This window comes from Anomaloglossus baeobatrachus, chromosome 8, assembly GCF_048569485.1.
Source record: "Anomaloglossus baeobatrachus isolate aAnoBae1 chromosome 8, aAnoBae1.hap1, whole genome shotgun sequence".
Classification (NCBI taxonomy): Eukaryota; Metazoa; Chordata; class Amphibia; order Anura; family Aromobatidae; genus Anomaloglossus; species Anomaloglossus baeobatrachus.
The window spans coordinates 38,810,284-38,825,379 of NC_134360.1; the positions used below are offsets into that span (position 1 = coordinate 38,810,284).

Here is a 15,096-nt window from a genome sequence, read left to right on the forward strand (position 1 = left end):
GATTCAGAATTAAAAACTTTCCACAATTTTTTTTTTTTTTAAATTGAACTTGGGCTGTGACAATAAATTCTGATTTATTAAAACATTTTCATAATTGTGTTTGAAAGAAGGGAATTTTGTTTACTTACCGTAAATTCCTTTTCTTCTAGCTCCAATTGGGAGACCCAGACAATTGGGTGTATAGCTTCTGCCTCCGGAGGCCACACAAAGTATTACACTAAAAGTGTAAAGCCCCTCCCCTTCTGCCTATACACCCCCCGTGCCTCACGGGCTCCTCAGTTTTGGTGCAAAAGCAAGAAGGAGGAAAAGTTATAAATTGGTTTAAAGTAAATTCAATCCGAAGAAATTTCGGAGAACTGAAACCATTGAACATGAACAACATGTGTACACAAAGAACAACAGCCCGAAGGGAACAGGGGCGGGTGCTGGGTCTCCCAATTGGAGCTAGAAGAAAAGGAATTTACGGTAAGTAAACAAAATTCCCTTCTTCTTTGTCGCTCCATTGGGAGACCCAGACAATTGGGACGTCCAAAAGCAGTCCCTGGGTGGGTAAAGTAAAACCTCGAAATAGAGCCGTAAAACGGCCCCTTCCTACAGGTGGGCAACCGCCGCCTGAAGGACTTGCCTACCTAGGCTGGCATCTGCCGAAGCATAGGTATGCACCTGATAATGTTTCGTGAAAGTGTGCAGGCTCGACCAGGTAGCCGCCTGACACACCTGCTGAGCCGTAGCCTGGTGCCGCAATGCCCAGGACGCCCCCACGGCTCTGGTAGAATGGGCCCTTAGCCCTGAGGGAACCGGAAGCCCAGAAGATCGGTAGGCTTCGAGAATAGGTTCCTTGATCCACCGAGCCAGGGTTGATTTGGAAGCCTGTGACCCTTTACGCTGGCCAGCGACAAGGACAAAGAGTGCATCCGAGCGGCGCAGGGGCGCCGTACGAGAAATGTAGAGTCTGAGTGCTCTCACCAGATCTAACAAGTGCAAATCCCTTTCACATTGGTGAACTGGATGAGGACAAAAAGAGGGTAAGGAGATATCCTGATTGAGATGAAAGGGGGATACCACCTTAGGGAGAAATTCCGGAACCGGACGCAGAACCACCTTGTCCTGGTGAAACACCAGGAAAGGGGCTTTGCATGACAGCGCTGCTAGCTCAGACACTCTCCGAAGTGATGTGACTGCTACTAGGAAGGCCACTTTCTGCGAAAGGCGTGAGAGAGGAATATCCCTCATTGGCTCGAAAGGTGGTTTCTGAAGAGCCATCAGCACCCTGTTCAGATCCCAGGGTTCTAACGGCCGCTTGTAAGGAGGGACTATGTGACAAACCCCCTGCAGGATTGTGCGGACCTGTGGAAGTCTGGCTAGGCGCTTCTGAAAGAATACAGAGAGCGCTGAGACTTGTCCCTTAAGGGAGCCGAGCGACAAACCTTTTTCCAATCCGGATTGAAGGAAGGAAAGAAAAGTGGGCAAGGCAAATGGCCAGGGAGAAAAACCCTGATCAGAGCACCAAGATAAGAATATCCTCCACGTCCTGTGGTAGATCTTGGCGGACGTTGGTTTCCTAGCCTGTCTCATAGTGGCAATGACCTCTTGAGATAACCCTGAAGACGCTAGGATCCAGGACTCAATGGCCACACAGTCAGGTTGAAGGCCGCAGAATTCAGATGGAAAAACGGTCCTTGAGACAGCAAGTCTGGTCGGTCTGGTAGTGCCCACGGTTGGCCCACCGTGAGATGCCACAGATCCGGGTACCACGACCTCCTCGGCCAGTCTGGAGCGACGAGGATGGCGCGGCGGCAGTCGGACCTGATCTTGCGTAACACTCTGGGCAACAGTGCCAGAGGAGGAAACACATAAGGGAGTTGAAACTGCGACCAATCCTGAACTAAAGCGTCTGCCGCCAGAGCTCTGTGATCTTGAGACCGTGCCATGAATGTCGGGACCTTGTGGTTGTGCCGGGACGCCATTAGGTCGACGTCCGGCATCCCCCAGCGGCAACAGATCTCCTGAAACACGTCCGGGTGAAGGGACCATTCCCCTGCGTCCATGCCCTGGCGACTGAGAAAGTCTGCTTCCCAGTTTTCTACGCCCGGGATGTGAACTGCGGATATGGTGGAGGCTGTGGCTTCCACCCATAGCAGAATCCGCTGGACTTCCTGGAAGGCTTGCCGACTGCGTGTTCCGCCTTGGTGGTTGATGTAAGCCATCGCTGTGGAGTTGTCCGACTGAATTCGGATCTGCTTGCCTTCCAGCCACGCCTGGAACGCCTTTAGGGCAAGATACACTGCCCTTATCTCCAGAACATTGATCTGAAGGGAGGACTCTGGCTGAGTCCAAGTACCCTGAGCCCTGTGGTGGAGAAAGACCGCTCCCCACCCTGACAGGCTCGCGTCCGTAGTGACCACAGCCCAGGAAGGGGGCAGGAAGGATTTCCCCTTCGACAGAGAAGAGGGAAGAAGCCACCACTGAAGGGAAGCCTTGGCTGCCCGAGACAGGGAGACGTTCCTGTCGAGGGACGTCGACTTCCTGTCCCATTTGCGGAGAATGTCCCATTGAAGTGGACGCAGATGAAACTGCGCAAAAGGAACTGCCTCCATTGCTGCTACCATCTTCCCTAGGAAGTGCATGAGGCGCCGCAAGGGGTGTGACTGGCCTTGAAGGAGAGATTGCACCCCTGTCTGCAGTGAACGCTGTTTGTCCAGCGGAAGTTTCACTATCGCTGAGAGAGTATGAAACTCCATGCCAAGATATGTCAGTGATTGGGCCGGTGTCAGATTTGACTTTGGAAAATTGATGATCCATCCGAACCTCTGGAGAGTCTCTAGAGCAATGCTCAGGCTGTGTTGGCATGCCACTTGAGAGGGTGCCTTGACAAGCAGATCGTCTAAGTAAGGGATCACCGAGTGTCCCTGAGAGTGCAGAACTGCTACTACTGTTGCCATGACCTTGGTGAAGACCCGTGGGGCTGTCGCCAGGCCGAAAGGCAGTGCCACGAACTGAAGGTGTTCGTCCCCTATGGCGAAACGCAGGAAGCGCTGATGCTCTGGAGCAATCGGTACGTGGAGATAAGCATCTTTGATGTCGATTGATGCTAGAAAATCTCCTTGGGACATTGAGGCGATGACGGAGCGGAGCGATTCCATCCGGAACCGCCTGTTTTTTACATGTTTGTTGAGCAGTTTTAGGTCCAGAACAGGACGGAAGGATCCGTCCTTTTTCGGCACCACGAACAAGTTGGAGTAAAAACCTTGACCCTGTTGCTGAAAAGGAACAGGGATCACCACTCCTTCTGCCTTCAGAGTGCACACCGCCTGAAGAAGAGCATCGGCTCGCTCGGGGGGCGGCGATGTTCTGAAGAACCGAGTCGGAGGACGAGAGTTGAACTCTATCCTGTAACCGTGAGACAGAATGTCTCTCACCCAACGGTCTTTTACCTGTGGCAGCCAGGCGTCGCAAAAGCGGGAAAGCCTGCCACCGACCGAGGATGCGGTTTGGGGAGGCCGAAAGTCATGAGGAGGCCGCTTTGGGAGCGGTTCCCCCGGCGGTCTTTTTAGGACGTGACTTAGACCGCCATGAATCGGAGTTCCTCTGATCCTTCTGAGGCCTTTTGGACGAGGAGAATTGAGACCTGCCTGCGGACCGAAAGGACCGAAACCTCGATTGTACCTTCCGTGGTTGAGGTCTGTTTGGTTTGGACTGGGGTAAGGATGAGTCCTTTCCCTTGGATTGTTTAATGATTTCGTCCAATCGCTCACCAAACAGACGGTCGCCAGAAAATGGCAAACCGGTTAAGAACTTTTTGGAAGCAGAGTCTGCCTTCCATTCACGTAGCCACATGGCCCTGCGGACTGCCACCGAATTGGCGGATGCTACCGCCGTACGGCTCGCAGAGTCCAGGACAGCATTAATGGCGTAGGACGCAAACGCCGACGCCTGAGAGGTTAAGGACACCACTTGCGGAGCAGACGTACGTGTGACTGCATTAATCTGCGCATGACAAGCTGAGATAGCTTGGAGTGCCCATACGGCTGCGAATGCTGGAGCAAAAGACGCGCCGATAGCTTCATAGATGGATTTCAACCAGAGCTCCATCTGTCTGTCAGTGGCATCTTTGAGTGAAGCCCCATCTTCCACTGCAACTATGGATCTAGCCGCCAGTCTGGAGACTGGAGGATCCACCTTGGGACACTGAGCCCAGCCCTTGACAACGTCAGGGGGGAAGGGATAACGTGTATCCTTAAGGCGCTTGGAAAAACGCTTATCTGGACAAGCTCGGTGTTTCTGGACTGCCTCTCTGAAGTCAGAGTGATCCAGAAACGTACTCAATGTACGCTTGGGAAACCTGAAACGGAATTTCTCCTGCTGAGAAGCTGACTCCTCAATTGGAGGAGCTGGTGGAGAAATATCCAACACCTGATTGATGGTCGCTATAAGGTCATTCACTATGGCGTCACCTTCAGGTGTATCTAGGTTGAGAGCGGCATCAGGATCAGAATCCTGATCTGCTACCTCCGCTTCATCATCCAGAGAGTCCTCCTGCTGAGACTCCGAACAGTGTGATGAGGTCGAGGGAATTTCCCAGCGAGCCCGTTTAGGCGGCCTGGGACTGCGGTCCGTGTCAGAGACCTCACCCTGGGACCTATGGGTCACCCCAGGAGCACTTTGCTGCTCCAACTGAGGGGGGCCTGGGGTCAATGATTGAACAGTGCCCGTGGCCTGAGTCACCGGTCTGGACTGTAAGGCTTCTAGTATCTTAGCAGACCATTTATCCATACTCTCAGACAGTTTGTCAGCAAATACTGCAAACTCTGTCCCTGTCACCTGGACAGTGGTAGCAGGTGGTTCCACCTGGGCCACCAGTAGCAGAGGCTCCGGCTGAGTAAGTGCCACAGGGGCCGAGCATTGCACACAATGAGGATCGGTGGAACCTGCCGGTAGTATAGCCGCACATGAGGTACAGGTTGCAAAGTAAGCCTGTGCTTTGGCACCCTTGCTTTTTGCGGACGACATGCTGTTGTCTCCTCTGAGTACAATCCAGGAGGGTATATAGCCAAAAATCAACAGTGCGACCGTACAGTGTAAATGTATAGCATATAAGCATATATATATATGTACACTTCGGCACTCAGTGGGGCCAGCACCCAGGTGCTGCTTACCGACCGCTCAAAGCGGTTGTGTGATCACCAGATTCCCTTGCCTGGGCCTCCCAGAGCCGTGTTGTCTCTCCTCTCCAGCGTCAGAAGTGCTGACAGGAATGGCTGCCGGCGTTCTGTGGGGAGGAGGGGGCCGTGGGCGTGCCCCAGAAAGTGCGGGAATCTGATGCCCCACTGAGCTGAGTGAGGGGGGAGGAGGATACAGAGTATGCTCCAGCCCTCAGCGCTGACGTCCTGTGCAGCGTCCCGCCCTTCCCCTGACTGGCAGGCCTGGGGGCGGGAATATGCGATACTAGGCCGCAAAAGCCGGGGACTAAAGTTATAAGCGCGGCCGGCAAATAAGCGCGGCCGGCGCGGTAGTCCCCGGCGCACTAACACACCCAGCAGTGCTGCAGTGTGTATGGCACAAGCGCTCCATGCGCGGTCCCCCAGGGGGACACAGAGTACCTCACAGTAGCAGGGCCTTGTCCCTGACGATACCCGGCTCCTGTCCAGCAGATTCCCCAGGGGCTGCGGAGGGAGCATGGTCTCAGTGCCTGGAGACCGATTAGGATCCCACTTCACCCAGAGCCCATTAAGGGATGGGGAAGGAAAACAGCATGTGGCTCCTGCCTGTGTACCCGCAATGGGTACCTCAACCTTAACAGCACCGCCGACCAGAGTGGGGTGAGAAGGGAGCATGCTGGGGGCCCTGTTATGGGCCCTCTTTTCTTCCATCCGACCTAGTCAGCAGCTGCTGCTGACCAAGATGTGGAGCTATGCGTGGATGTCAGCCTCCTTCGCACAAAGCATGAAAACTGAGGAGCCCGTGAGGCACGGGGGGTGTATAGGCAGAAGGGGAGGGGCTTTACACTTTTAAGTGTAATACTTTGTGTGGCCTCCGGAGGCAGAAGCTATACACCCAATTGTCTGGGTCTCCCAATGGAGCGACAAAGAAATCCCCTTTTAATTAATATTTTCTTATTTTTATCTCAACCTACCAGGACAGTTAACTATATATACATCTACTTCAATCTCACGAAATTCATTGAAAACCTAAAAAAAGACAAATAAAAGGGAATGAGTAAATAAAATTAGGTGCAATATTAAGAAAAAAAGATGACGTCTTCAAAGAAACTTTCACTTACGTTTTTTAACATTTTCGTTCCAACTGTGTCTACGAAACTAACAGCTGAAAAGTCCAATATGAGGGAGTGAAAGTCAAGTTTTTCCAAACCTAAAGAGCGGAGGGTGACCGGACTCTGGGGGATGGACTCACTCAGGGTCTTCAAGCTTCCAATTACCCCATCCCTAGTTGTCAAAAATTCCAATCCGCTTCCCTGTACAGAAGGTAAAGGTTTCAATTTGCAAAAAAAAAAAAGGAAATCACACTGAAAATTTGCCCTTTTTTTCCTGTAAAAAATTAGCATCTCTTAACAATTCGTGTTACTGCTCCCTCTAATGTTGGTAATAATAAAACTGTCTGACAAAATATCAGGTCTAAAGGGTGCTTTACACGCTGCGACATCGCCAGCAATTGCTAGCGATGTCGCGGGCGATAGCACCCGTCCCTGTCGTTCGTGCGACATGTGTTGATCGTTGCCGTAGCGAACAATATCGCTACAGCAGCGTCACACGCACATACCTGTTCAGCGACGTCGCTGTGGCCGCCGAACAATCCCTCCTTCAAGGGGGAGGTGCGTTCGGCGTCATAGCGACGTCACTAAACGGCCGCCCAATAGCAGAGGAGGGGAGGAGCGGCTGGAACATGCCGCCCACCTTCTTCCTTATAATAATAATAATAATTTTATTCATTTATATAGCGCTATTAATTCCACAGCGCTTTACATACATTGGCAACACTGTCCCCATTGGGGCTCATAATCTAAGGTCCCTATCTGTATGTCTTTGGAGTATGGGAGGAAACCGGAGAACCTGGAGGAAACCCACGCAAACACGGGGATAACATACAAACTCCTTGCAGATGGTGTCCTTGGTGGGAATTGAACCCAGGACCCCAGCGCTGCAAGACTGCAGTGCTAACCACTGAGCCACTACAAGACTGAAGTGCTAACCACTGAGCCACCATAAGACTGCAGTGCTAACCACTGAGCCACCACAGGACTGCAGTGCTAACCACTGAGCCACCACAGGACTGCAGTGCTAACCACTGAGCCACCACAAGACTGCAGTTCTAACCACTGAGCCACCACAAGAGTGCAGTGCTAACCACTGAGCCACCATGCTTTCCGGTGGACGCAGGTAGGATGATGTTTGTCGTTCCTGCGGTGTCACACACAGAGATGTATGGTGCCGCTGGAACGAAGAACAACCTGCGGAATGAAACACTGACGACATTATGATTTGGAGCGACGTGTCAACAATCGTCGATTTTTGTCGTTTTTGCAATCGATGATCGTTGCTCCTAGCTGTCACAAGCTGCGATGTCGCTAACGATGCCGGATGTGCATTACAAACACCGTGACCCCGACAATATATCGTTAGCGATGTCGCAGCGTGTAAAGCACGCTTTATTGTCCATATCAACCAATAACAGTTCAGCCTCTATTTTTTTCCTTAAGGCTACTTTACATGCTGCGACATCGCTAGCGATCTCATTAGCGATGTGAAATTCTAGATCGCAAGTGCGATCTTTCGAAATCGCACATAGGTTATTTAACGCATGTGCGATCTCGAAAGATCGCACTTGCGATCTAGAATTTCACATCGCTAATGAGATCGCTAGCGATGTTGTAGCATGTAAAGTACCCTTTAGTCGTTTAACTCTTTAAGGATTACATTTTTGATTTTATGGTTTCGGAATTTTCTTTCACCCCTTCCCCCAAGGGACATAACCTTTTAATTTGTCCCTGAACATTTTTTGTGGAACAAGTTGTGCTTTTGAATGACACCATTCATTTTACTATCCAGTGTAGATAAAAACAGGAATACATTTCCATTTGTTATGAATTGGTGAAAGAAAAAAAAAAAATTCTACCATTGTTTTTATTGGCCATTGTTTTTTCACCATTCACTGTGCTGGAAAACTTACCTGGTGACATGATGAGTGATCATGAGTGTAGTTTTTTTAAAAATATATAATTCTAGTGGCTTAAATAATTTCTGAACTTTGAAAAATAAAATTATTTGGTTTGGGTTGCAACTTTTCTAGATCCTTAACTTTTTTAATTTTTTTTCTGTTGTTGGAGCTGGGTGAATATTTTTCTTGTACATTTTATGGGTACCGTTTCAGAGTATATGTAGTGTTTAGATCGCTCTATATATTGTTAGGGGGAGGGGAATTGCAGAAACCATAAAAACAGCAATTGCGCAGTTTCTTATTTTTTCTGTACGGTGTTTCCTTCTTGGGTTAATTAATTTTATATTTTTCATCGACTTTTATGGAAACGGCAATATCAGACATGTTTGTTTATTTTTTTTTATTGGGGAAAGAGGGGGTGATCCAAATTTCTATATTTTTTCATTAAAAAAAGTAAAATTTTTACGTTGAAGATGTCCACTTCTTGGACAACCCCTTCTCATTCCCCTTGTTCGCCCCTGTAAAAAGAAATAAGCCTATACTCCCCTCCGTTGCGGCCTTGGTTCCAGCGATGTCTAAAGCAGTGTTCAGTAGCCCACCTGAGATTGTTAGGACACGCGCCTGGCGTCTGTCTCCCCACCTTCGGACATTTGAGCTGGATGTGAGCTCACTTCCTGCTCAAATGTCCAAAGGCGGGAAGAAGATAGATGGAGCTGATTGGTCACGGGGCTCACGTGTCATAACAATGTCACGTGGGCTCCAGGAACGTGGCTTTAGACATCCCTGGAACCATGGCCGTATTGGAGGTGAGTATAGGCTTAATTATTTTTGCGGGGGTTAACAAAGGGAATGAGAAAAGGGTGTCCAAGAAGTGGACAACCCCTTTAATATTTATTTCCCTAGAGATTCAAAACTGTAACCATTTGTTTGCTTGTATTATATACTGCAAAACTTTAGCTATACAGTATATAATAAAAATTATGGTTTCCTATGAACCCTTTGTGTTGCTCGGGTTGGAATGGGGTCTGTCAAAGGCAGATGTTGGCTATATAAGACAGCCAGCACCTTCCTTGTGTGGAGCAGGCTCAGCTCCTGAGCACGCTCCAGACACCCACTCCTTGATGATTATATGTTATATATGGAGCAGGAAGGGGTTAGGATAATAAGGCTGAGGGTATGTTCACACGTTGCTTTTTTTTCAGCGCGGAAAAAAACGCACCCTCTGGCAGAGGGGAGAATTGTAAACAATGCTTTTTTGAGAAAAAGGCATCGAAAACGCATGCGTTTTTCATGCGTTTTTCATGCTTTTTTCATGCGTTTTTCATGCGTTTTTCATGCGTTTTTCATGCGTTTTTTAGGTGCGTTTTTTAAGACTTGTCAGTGTTAATAAAGTTGGTTGAACACAGACCTTTGGAAAAAAAAACCTGTGATGTCATTTCCTTCTCCACATTCTGTTTGGATAAATGGGAGGGCTTGGAATGGAAGGAGCACCATTTGAATTTTGGAAAAGTTGAAATAAACTTCGCGCACCATGTCACATTAGCAGAGCCCCTTGGGTACCTATACGTCAGAAAACCCCCACAAGTGACCCCATTTTGGAATCTGCACCCCTCAAGGATTTTATTCAGGAGTATATTAAGCATTTTGAATCCACAGCTACTTCACCCAAAATGTTGCTGTAGCAACAATATTCTCACTTTTAGGCCCGTTTCACACGTCAGTGAAAAACAGTGACGTTTTTCACTGGCGTGTAAAACATGCACATGTCCCTCCGTGTGCCGTGAATCACGGCACACATGGGTTGTCTAAGTGCAATCCGGGCTCCGTTCTCCGTGGCCCGTGATTGCACTTAGAGATTAACTCACCTGTGCCCGCTCCCGCTCTCCATGGTGCTGATCGCTCACGCGGTGCAGCATCCGGCTGGCGCTGACCCCCGCAGCAGCTGCTTCCGGGTCGGCTGTGTCGCACATCATGAATATGCGCGACAATAATGAGCCGGCTCAGAAGCAGCAGGCTGCACGGGCTGCAGAGGACATCGCTGGATGTCGGGTGAGTAAAAATGATTTTTATTTTACAAGCACTTTTTTTCTGGCACGTGTTTCACGGACCACACCACTGCGTGGTCCGTGGAACATCAGTGATGCCAGAAAAAAATGGACATGTCTCCGTGCGGCTATCACGCACACGCGGGTACGCCGCACGGAGACACGTGTAGTGAAAAATCACTGATGTGTGAGCAGACCCATTCATTATAATGGGTCTGCGTATGTCAGTGATTCTGGTACGTTTAAAAAAAAAGCACAAACGTACCAGAATCACTGACGTGTGAAACAGGCCTAAGGCTATGTGGCCATGATCCAGCGACACGGCGTCCAGTACACAGTGTCAGCCTCCTGCAGAGATGTGAGTGTTGTCCACGGGAGAACGCAGCTGGCCATGCCCACGATTTGGGTTCAGGCTGCTGTGGAGCTCTATGCTACCTGCAGAGAACACTCTCGTCTCCGCAGCATAAATTGACATGCTGAGGCTCGGGAAGCTGCGCCACCGGTCGGTTTATGCTGCGGAGAAAAGAAGCACAGTGGGCATGGGATCTCCAAAAATCCTTCCACTGTGCTTCTACTGCACAACGCAGCGTTATGGACGCAGGGAAAACAATCTGCGCCCAAAACGCTGCATACCGCGATTGTGGGCATCCAGCCTAAAAAGCGTCAATGGAGGTCAAATATATATACAACGTCCCACCCCCCCCTGCATATTCTAAGCTGGCACCTTTAGTACCTTTCATGTGGCACTAAAGGGTGCCTAGCCTAGTTTTTATCACAAAAACAAAAAAAAAAATGGCGTGAAGTCCCCCCTATTTTTGATAGCCAGTCAGGGTAAAACAGACAGCTGTAGCCTGCAAATCACAGCTGACAGCTTCATCTTGTCTGGTGATCAATTTGGAGGGCTCCCCAGGTTTTTTTTTTTTATTTATAAATAAAAATAATAAAAAAAAAAAAATAACATGGGGTCCCTCCAAATTAGATCACCAGCCAAGGTGAAGCTGACAGCTGGGGTCTGGTATTCTCAGGGTGGGAAGAGCCATGGTTATTGGACTCTTCCCAGCCTAAAAATAGCAGGCCACAGCCGCCCCAGAAGTGGCGCATCCATTAGATGCGCCAATCCTGGCGCTTCGCCCCAACTCATCTCACGCCCTGGTGCGTTGGCTAACGGGGTAATAAATGGGGTTGATACCAGATGTGTAATGTCACCTGGCATCAAGCCCAGCAATTAGTGATGTCACGGCGTCTATCAGACACCCGACATAACTAATTGACAGTAAACAAAAGCAAAAAAAGACAACAAAAAATTTTTTATTAGAAAAAACACTCCCCAAATCATTCCCTTGTTCTCCAATTTAATAAAAAAAATGGGTCCGCAGAAATCCATTTGGATGTCCCACGTCGGCTCTGGACCTTCTAGAATATGGGGGCACGTTCAGGGAACGTATCCCCCATTTTCTAGAAGGGCAGACCCTCCATTTGAGGAGAGTGGGTGCAAAAATCTGCACCCACTCTCCCCGGGTCACAGCTGCAGACTGCCGAGCAGCCAGCACAGCTCACACTGAACACTGTGCTGGCTGTCAGCTGCTCTGCACATCTGACCGGCCGGCGTCTGCTGTGAAGGAGGAGGGGGCCGCGGGGGATCAGCGCTGCGACCGGACAGGTATGTATGACACCGGGGGGAATTGGGGTGAACGGGCAGGGCCTGGGGGGCATTTTTCTGTCGCATGTGTTATTGCACATGCGACAGAAATCATAGGAGCAGGGCGGCCGATGCGCTACTGTGCGCGCGGCCATGTTGGATTTTCGGGAGGGGGGTCGGGGGTCGGGGCGGGCACTTTGGCGACACCGGGGGCTTTGCCAGGAAGTGAGGTCAACAGGAAACCTCTTGACCTCACTTCCAGGTAAATGCCTGCGTTCTGGCGTGCCGACAAAGGCCGCGGACCGCAAAAAAAAAGCAGGTCCATGCGCTGTAGCTGCGTTCTGACCCCACATCATTGATTTCAATGGGGGAGAGAACGCAGCCACAACGCACAAAAGAAGTGACATGCTGCTTTTCTTTCCGCACCGATTTTTGGCATCCAAAACGCTGCGGAAAGAAACGCAGCGTGTGCACTGATTTTTCAGCTTTCCCATACACTTTGCTGGGAAAGCTGAACGCATGCAATTTGCCACTGAAACGCTGCGGTTCAAAACGCAGCGTTTCCGCGGTAAAAAACGCAACGTGTGCACACAGCCTTAAGCTTCATTTGGTTGATAAGGAAAAGCCCAGTTTTTCGGTAAATTTTAATCATTAAGGTATAAAATGCGCCCTGGATGCCCGTGTCACCACTCACTTTTTGTGTTTTAGCTAGGATGATTTTGGCCAGGTTGATGACTTTCTGCAGGCCCTTCCTTCTCTTCTGAATGGCTTTCTTCTTTTTCTCTATCAGTTTGTCCACATTCACCCCCATCTACAATACATGAGTTTTTGGCAAGTGTGAGAATTGTAGAAATGACTTGAGACTCGAGTAGTGTTCTACGTGCTTTAGTCACCTTCATCTTCAAGGATTTTGCAAATAATTCTGCATTGGCAAAGTAAATGGGTGAACTTGATTGGAAAATCTTCACACCGGGGATCTCTTTGGCCTTGGAAAAAAAAAAAAATTAAATGAGCCAAAAAACTGTACATATACTATAAAGTATTATATTTAGTAGTATATATTATATTTAGAATATAGTTCAAGCAATCAACCGATGAAAGCTAAAAGTTCCCTATGGAGACTACAAATAAGTGAAAGTAATGAAATCAAAGTTTATAAAAATATATGAAAAAAAATGTAAAAGATTATGAAATCACCTTTTCCCAAAACAACAATAAAGTAAAAAAAATTATATACATTATATATATATATATATATATATATATATATATATATATATATATATATATATAAAAAAAATATATATATATTTATATATATAAAAATACTGCCACCTCCAGTCTAATCTATCAAAATATAAAATTATTTGACCCACATAGTAAATGCCATAAAGCAGCAAGCAACAACAAAAACCCCCCACCATAATGCCAGAATGTATGTTTTACAGTTACCTCCCCCCAAATGCAATCATTTTATATATATATCTATATATCTATATCTATCTATCTATCTATCTATCTATCTATATATATATATATATATATATATATATATATATTCCAAAATATTACCAATGAAATAGACTACAAGCCCTCACACAGATCAATTGATGGAAGAAAAAAAAATGTATAGGTCTCAGATAATGTTCCGATAAGTTCTCAACCACTAAACTACAGTATAACAAAAGTGAGTACATCCCTCACATTTTTGGAAATATTTTATTATATCTTTTCATGGGACAACACTGAAGATCTGCCACTTTGATACAATGTAAAGTAGTCAGTGTGCGGCTTGTACGTCCATGATAAAAACACACAATTTTCACGGTCTGTGTTAAAGGTGCGTATGGCCATCCGTGTGCCGTGATTTTGGCACATGTGTGTTCTGTGTGTGCTATCCGTAATAGCGCACGGAGATCAGGAACTTTTTACTCACCTGTCCTCTGCGCTGCTGTCTTCGGTACTGCTGTCTCTGGCGCTGTTGCTTCCGGGTCCACTATGCAGTAAATATTCATGAGCATAATGAGCGGGCCTGGAAGCAGTGACAGCAGCGCCGAAGACAGCAGCGCTGGAGGCAGGTGATTATAGAAAATAATTTTATTTCAAAGATACGTGTTTTCTCCGATGCGTGTTACACTGATGTCACATGGATTACATCAGTGTGTGGTCCATGTGACATTAGTGCTACCGGACTTGTCTCCATGCAGGACACACGGACACACGTGTGCACCAGACGGATGTGTGATTGATTTTAATGGGTCTGCGTATGTCCGTGTCTCCGGTACCTATGAAAACAGACGTCATACGTACCGGAAACACGGATGTGTGAAGGGGACCTAACAATGTAAATTTGGTGTTCTCTAAATAACAACAGACAGCCATAAATGTCTAAACTGCTGGCAACCAAAGTGAGTACACCCCTAAGTGCAAATAGCAAATTGTGCCGAATTAGCCACATTTTTTTCACTATTTTCTCTCACTTGGATTTCACGCGATTTTCCAGTACGTTACAGTATGTGGTTGTTATTCAATATTATAACTCGTCCTGAAAAAAAAAAAAAAGCACTTGTCTGCCTATGATGTAGGAAAGATAAAAAGTAATGACTCCTAGAAGAAGGGAAGAAAAGAACCCGGAAATGATAAATGGCCATGGCAGGAAGGGGTTAGTAAAGGGATTCCACATCATGTGAAGCTTTTGATGGGGTCACTTCTGACTTTTGATGTGTATGCTTTTGCACTGCGCTGATTTATATACCCTCTACGGTCTATGGGAGGCTTGGGGACAAGCCCTATGAGTACTGTACTGATCGAAAAGACCTGATTTTTGTATGTAAGTACCATGTTAGATTGGGTGTGTTATTTACCAAGGTATTCTCTTCTGTATCTCTGTAGAGGTCAGACTCAGCAACTTGTCCAAGAATGGAGTAATGAGGCCTGTGACAGCAAAACAGAAAAGGTATAGACAATAGTAATGAAAGCGCTTCACACCTCAGTCTGTCAATATTCTGTACCCAAGAAGGTAGGTATATGACTGCTCCTGTGCTCCACTTTTGAGAAAGTGTCTGACTCCTGCCTGTTTCACCGCTTTCCATGCCATAGTACTTATCCAAAGCTGCCACTAGGGGGAGCTCACTACTTTGCGTTATTTGTATTGTATTGCAGTGTATAGTACAAATGACTGCAAGTTCAAGTATCCCAGGGGGACTAAATAACAAAGTGAAATAAATAAAAATAAATAAA

General features: G+C 47.6%; 1 protein-coding gene across 1 annotated transcript in view; it reads right to left on the bottom strand.

Moving 5' to 3' along the window:
• The window catches only part of LOC142249686 (solute carrier family 26 member 6-like), a 47,239-nt gene that overhangs the window by 5,015 nt on the left and 27,128 nt on the right, over nucleotides 1–15,096 (bottom strand). The window contains exons 13-17 of the mRNA XM_075321491.1: nucleotides 14,721–14,790; nucleotides 12,750–12,842; nucleotides 12,551–12,667; nucleotides 6,281–6,472; nucleotides 6,134–6,188 (exon numbers count right to left, since the gene is read on the bottom strand). Of these exons, the coding sequence (XP_075177606.1) occupies nucleotides 6,134–6,188; nucleotides 6,281–6,472; nucleotides 12,551–12,667; nucleotides 12,750–12,842; nucleotides 14,721–14,790 (527 nt within the window). The remainder of the gene's footprint in view (nucleotides 1–6,133; nucleotides 6,189–6,280; nucleotides 6,473–12,550; nucleotides 12,668–12,749; nucleotides 12,843–14,720; nucleotides 14,791–15,096) is intronic.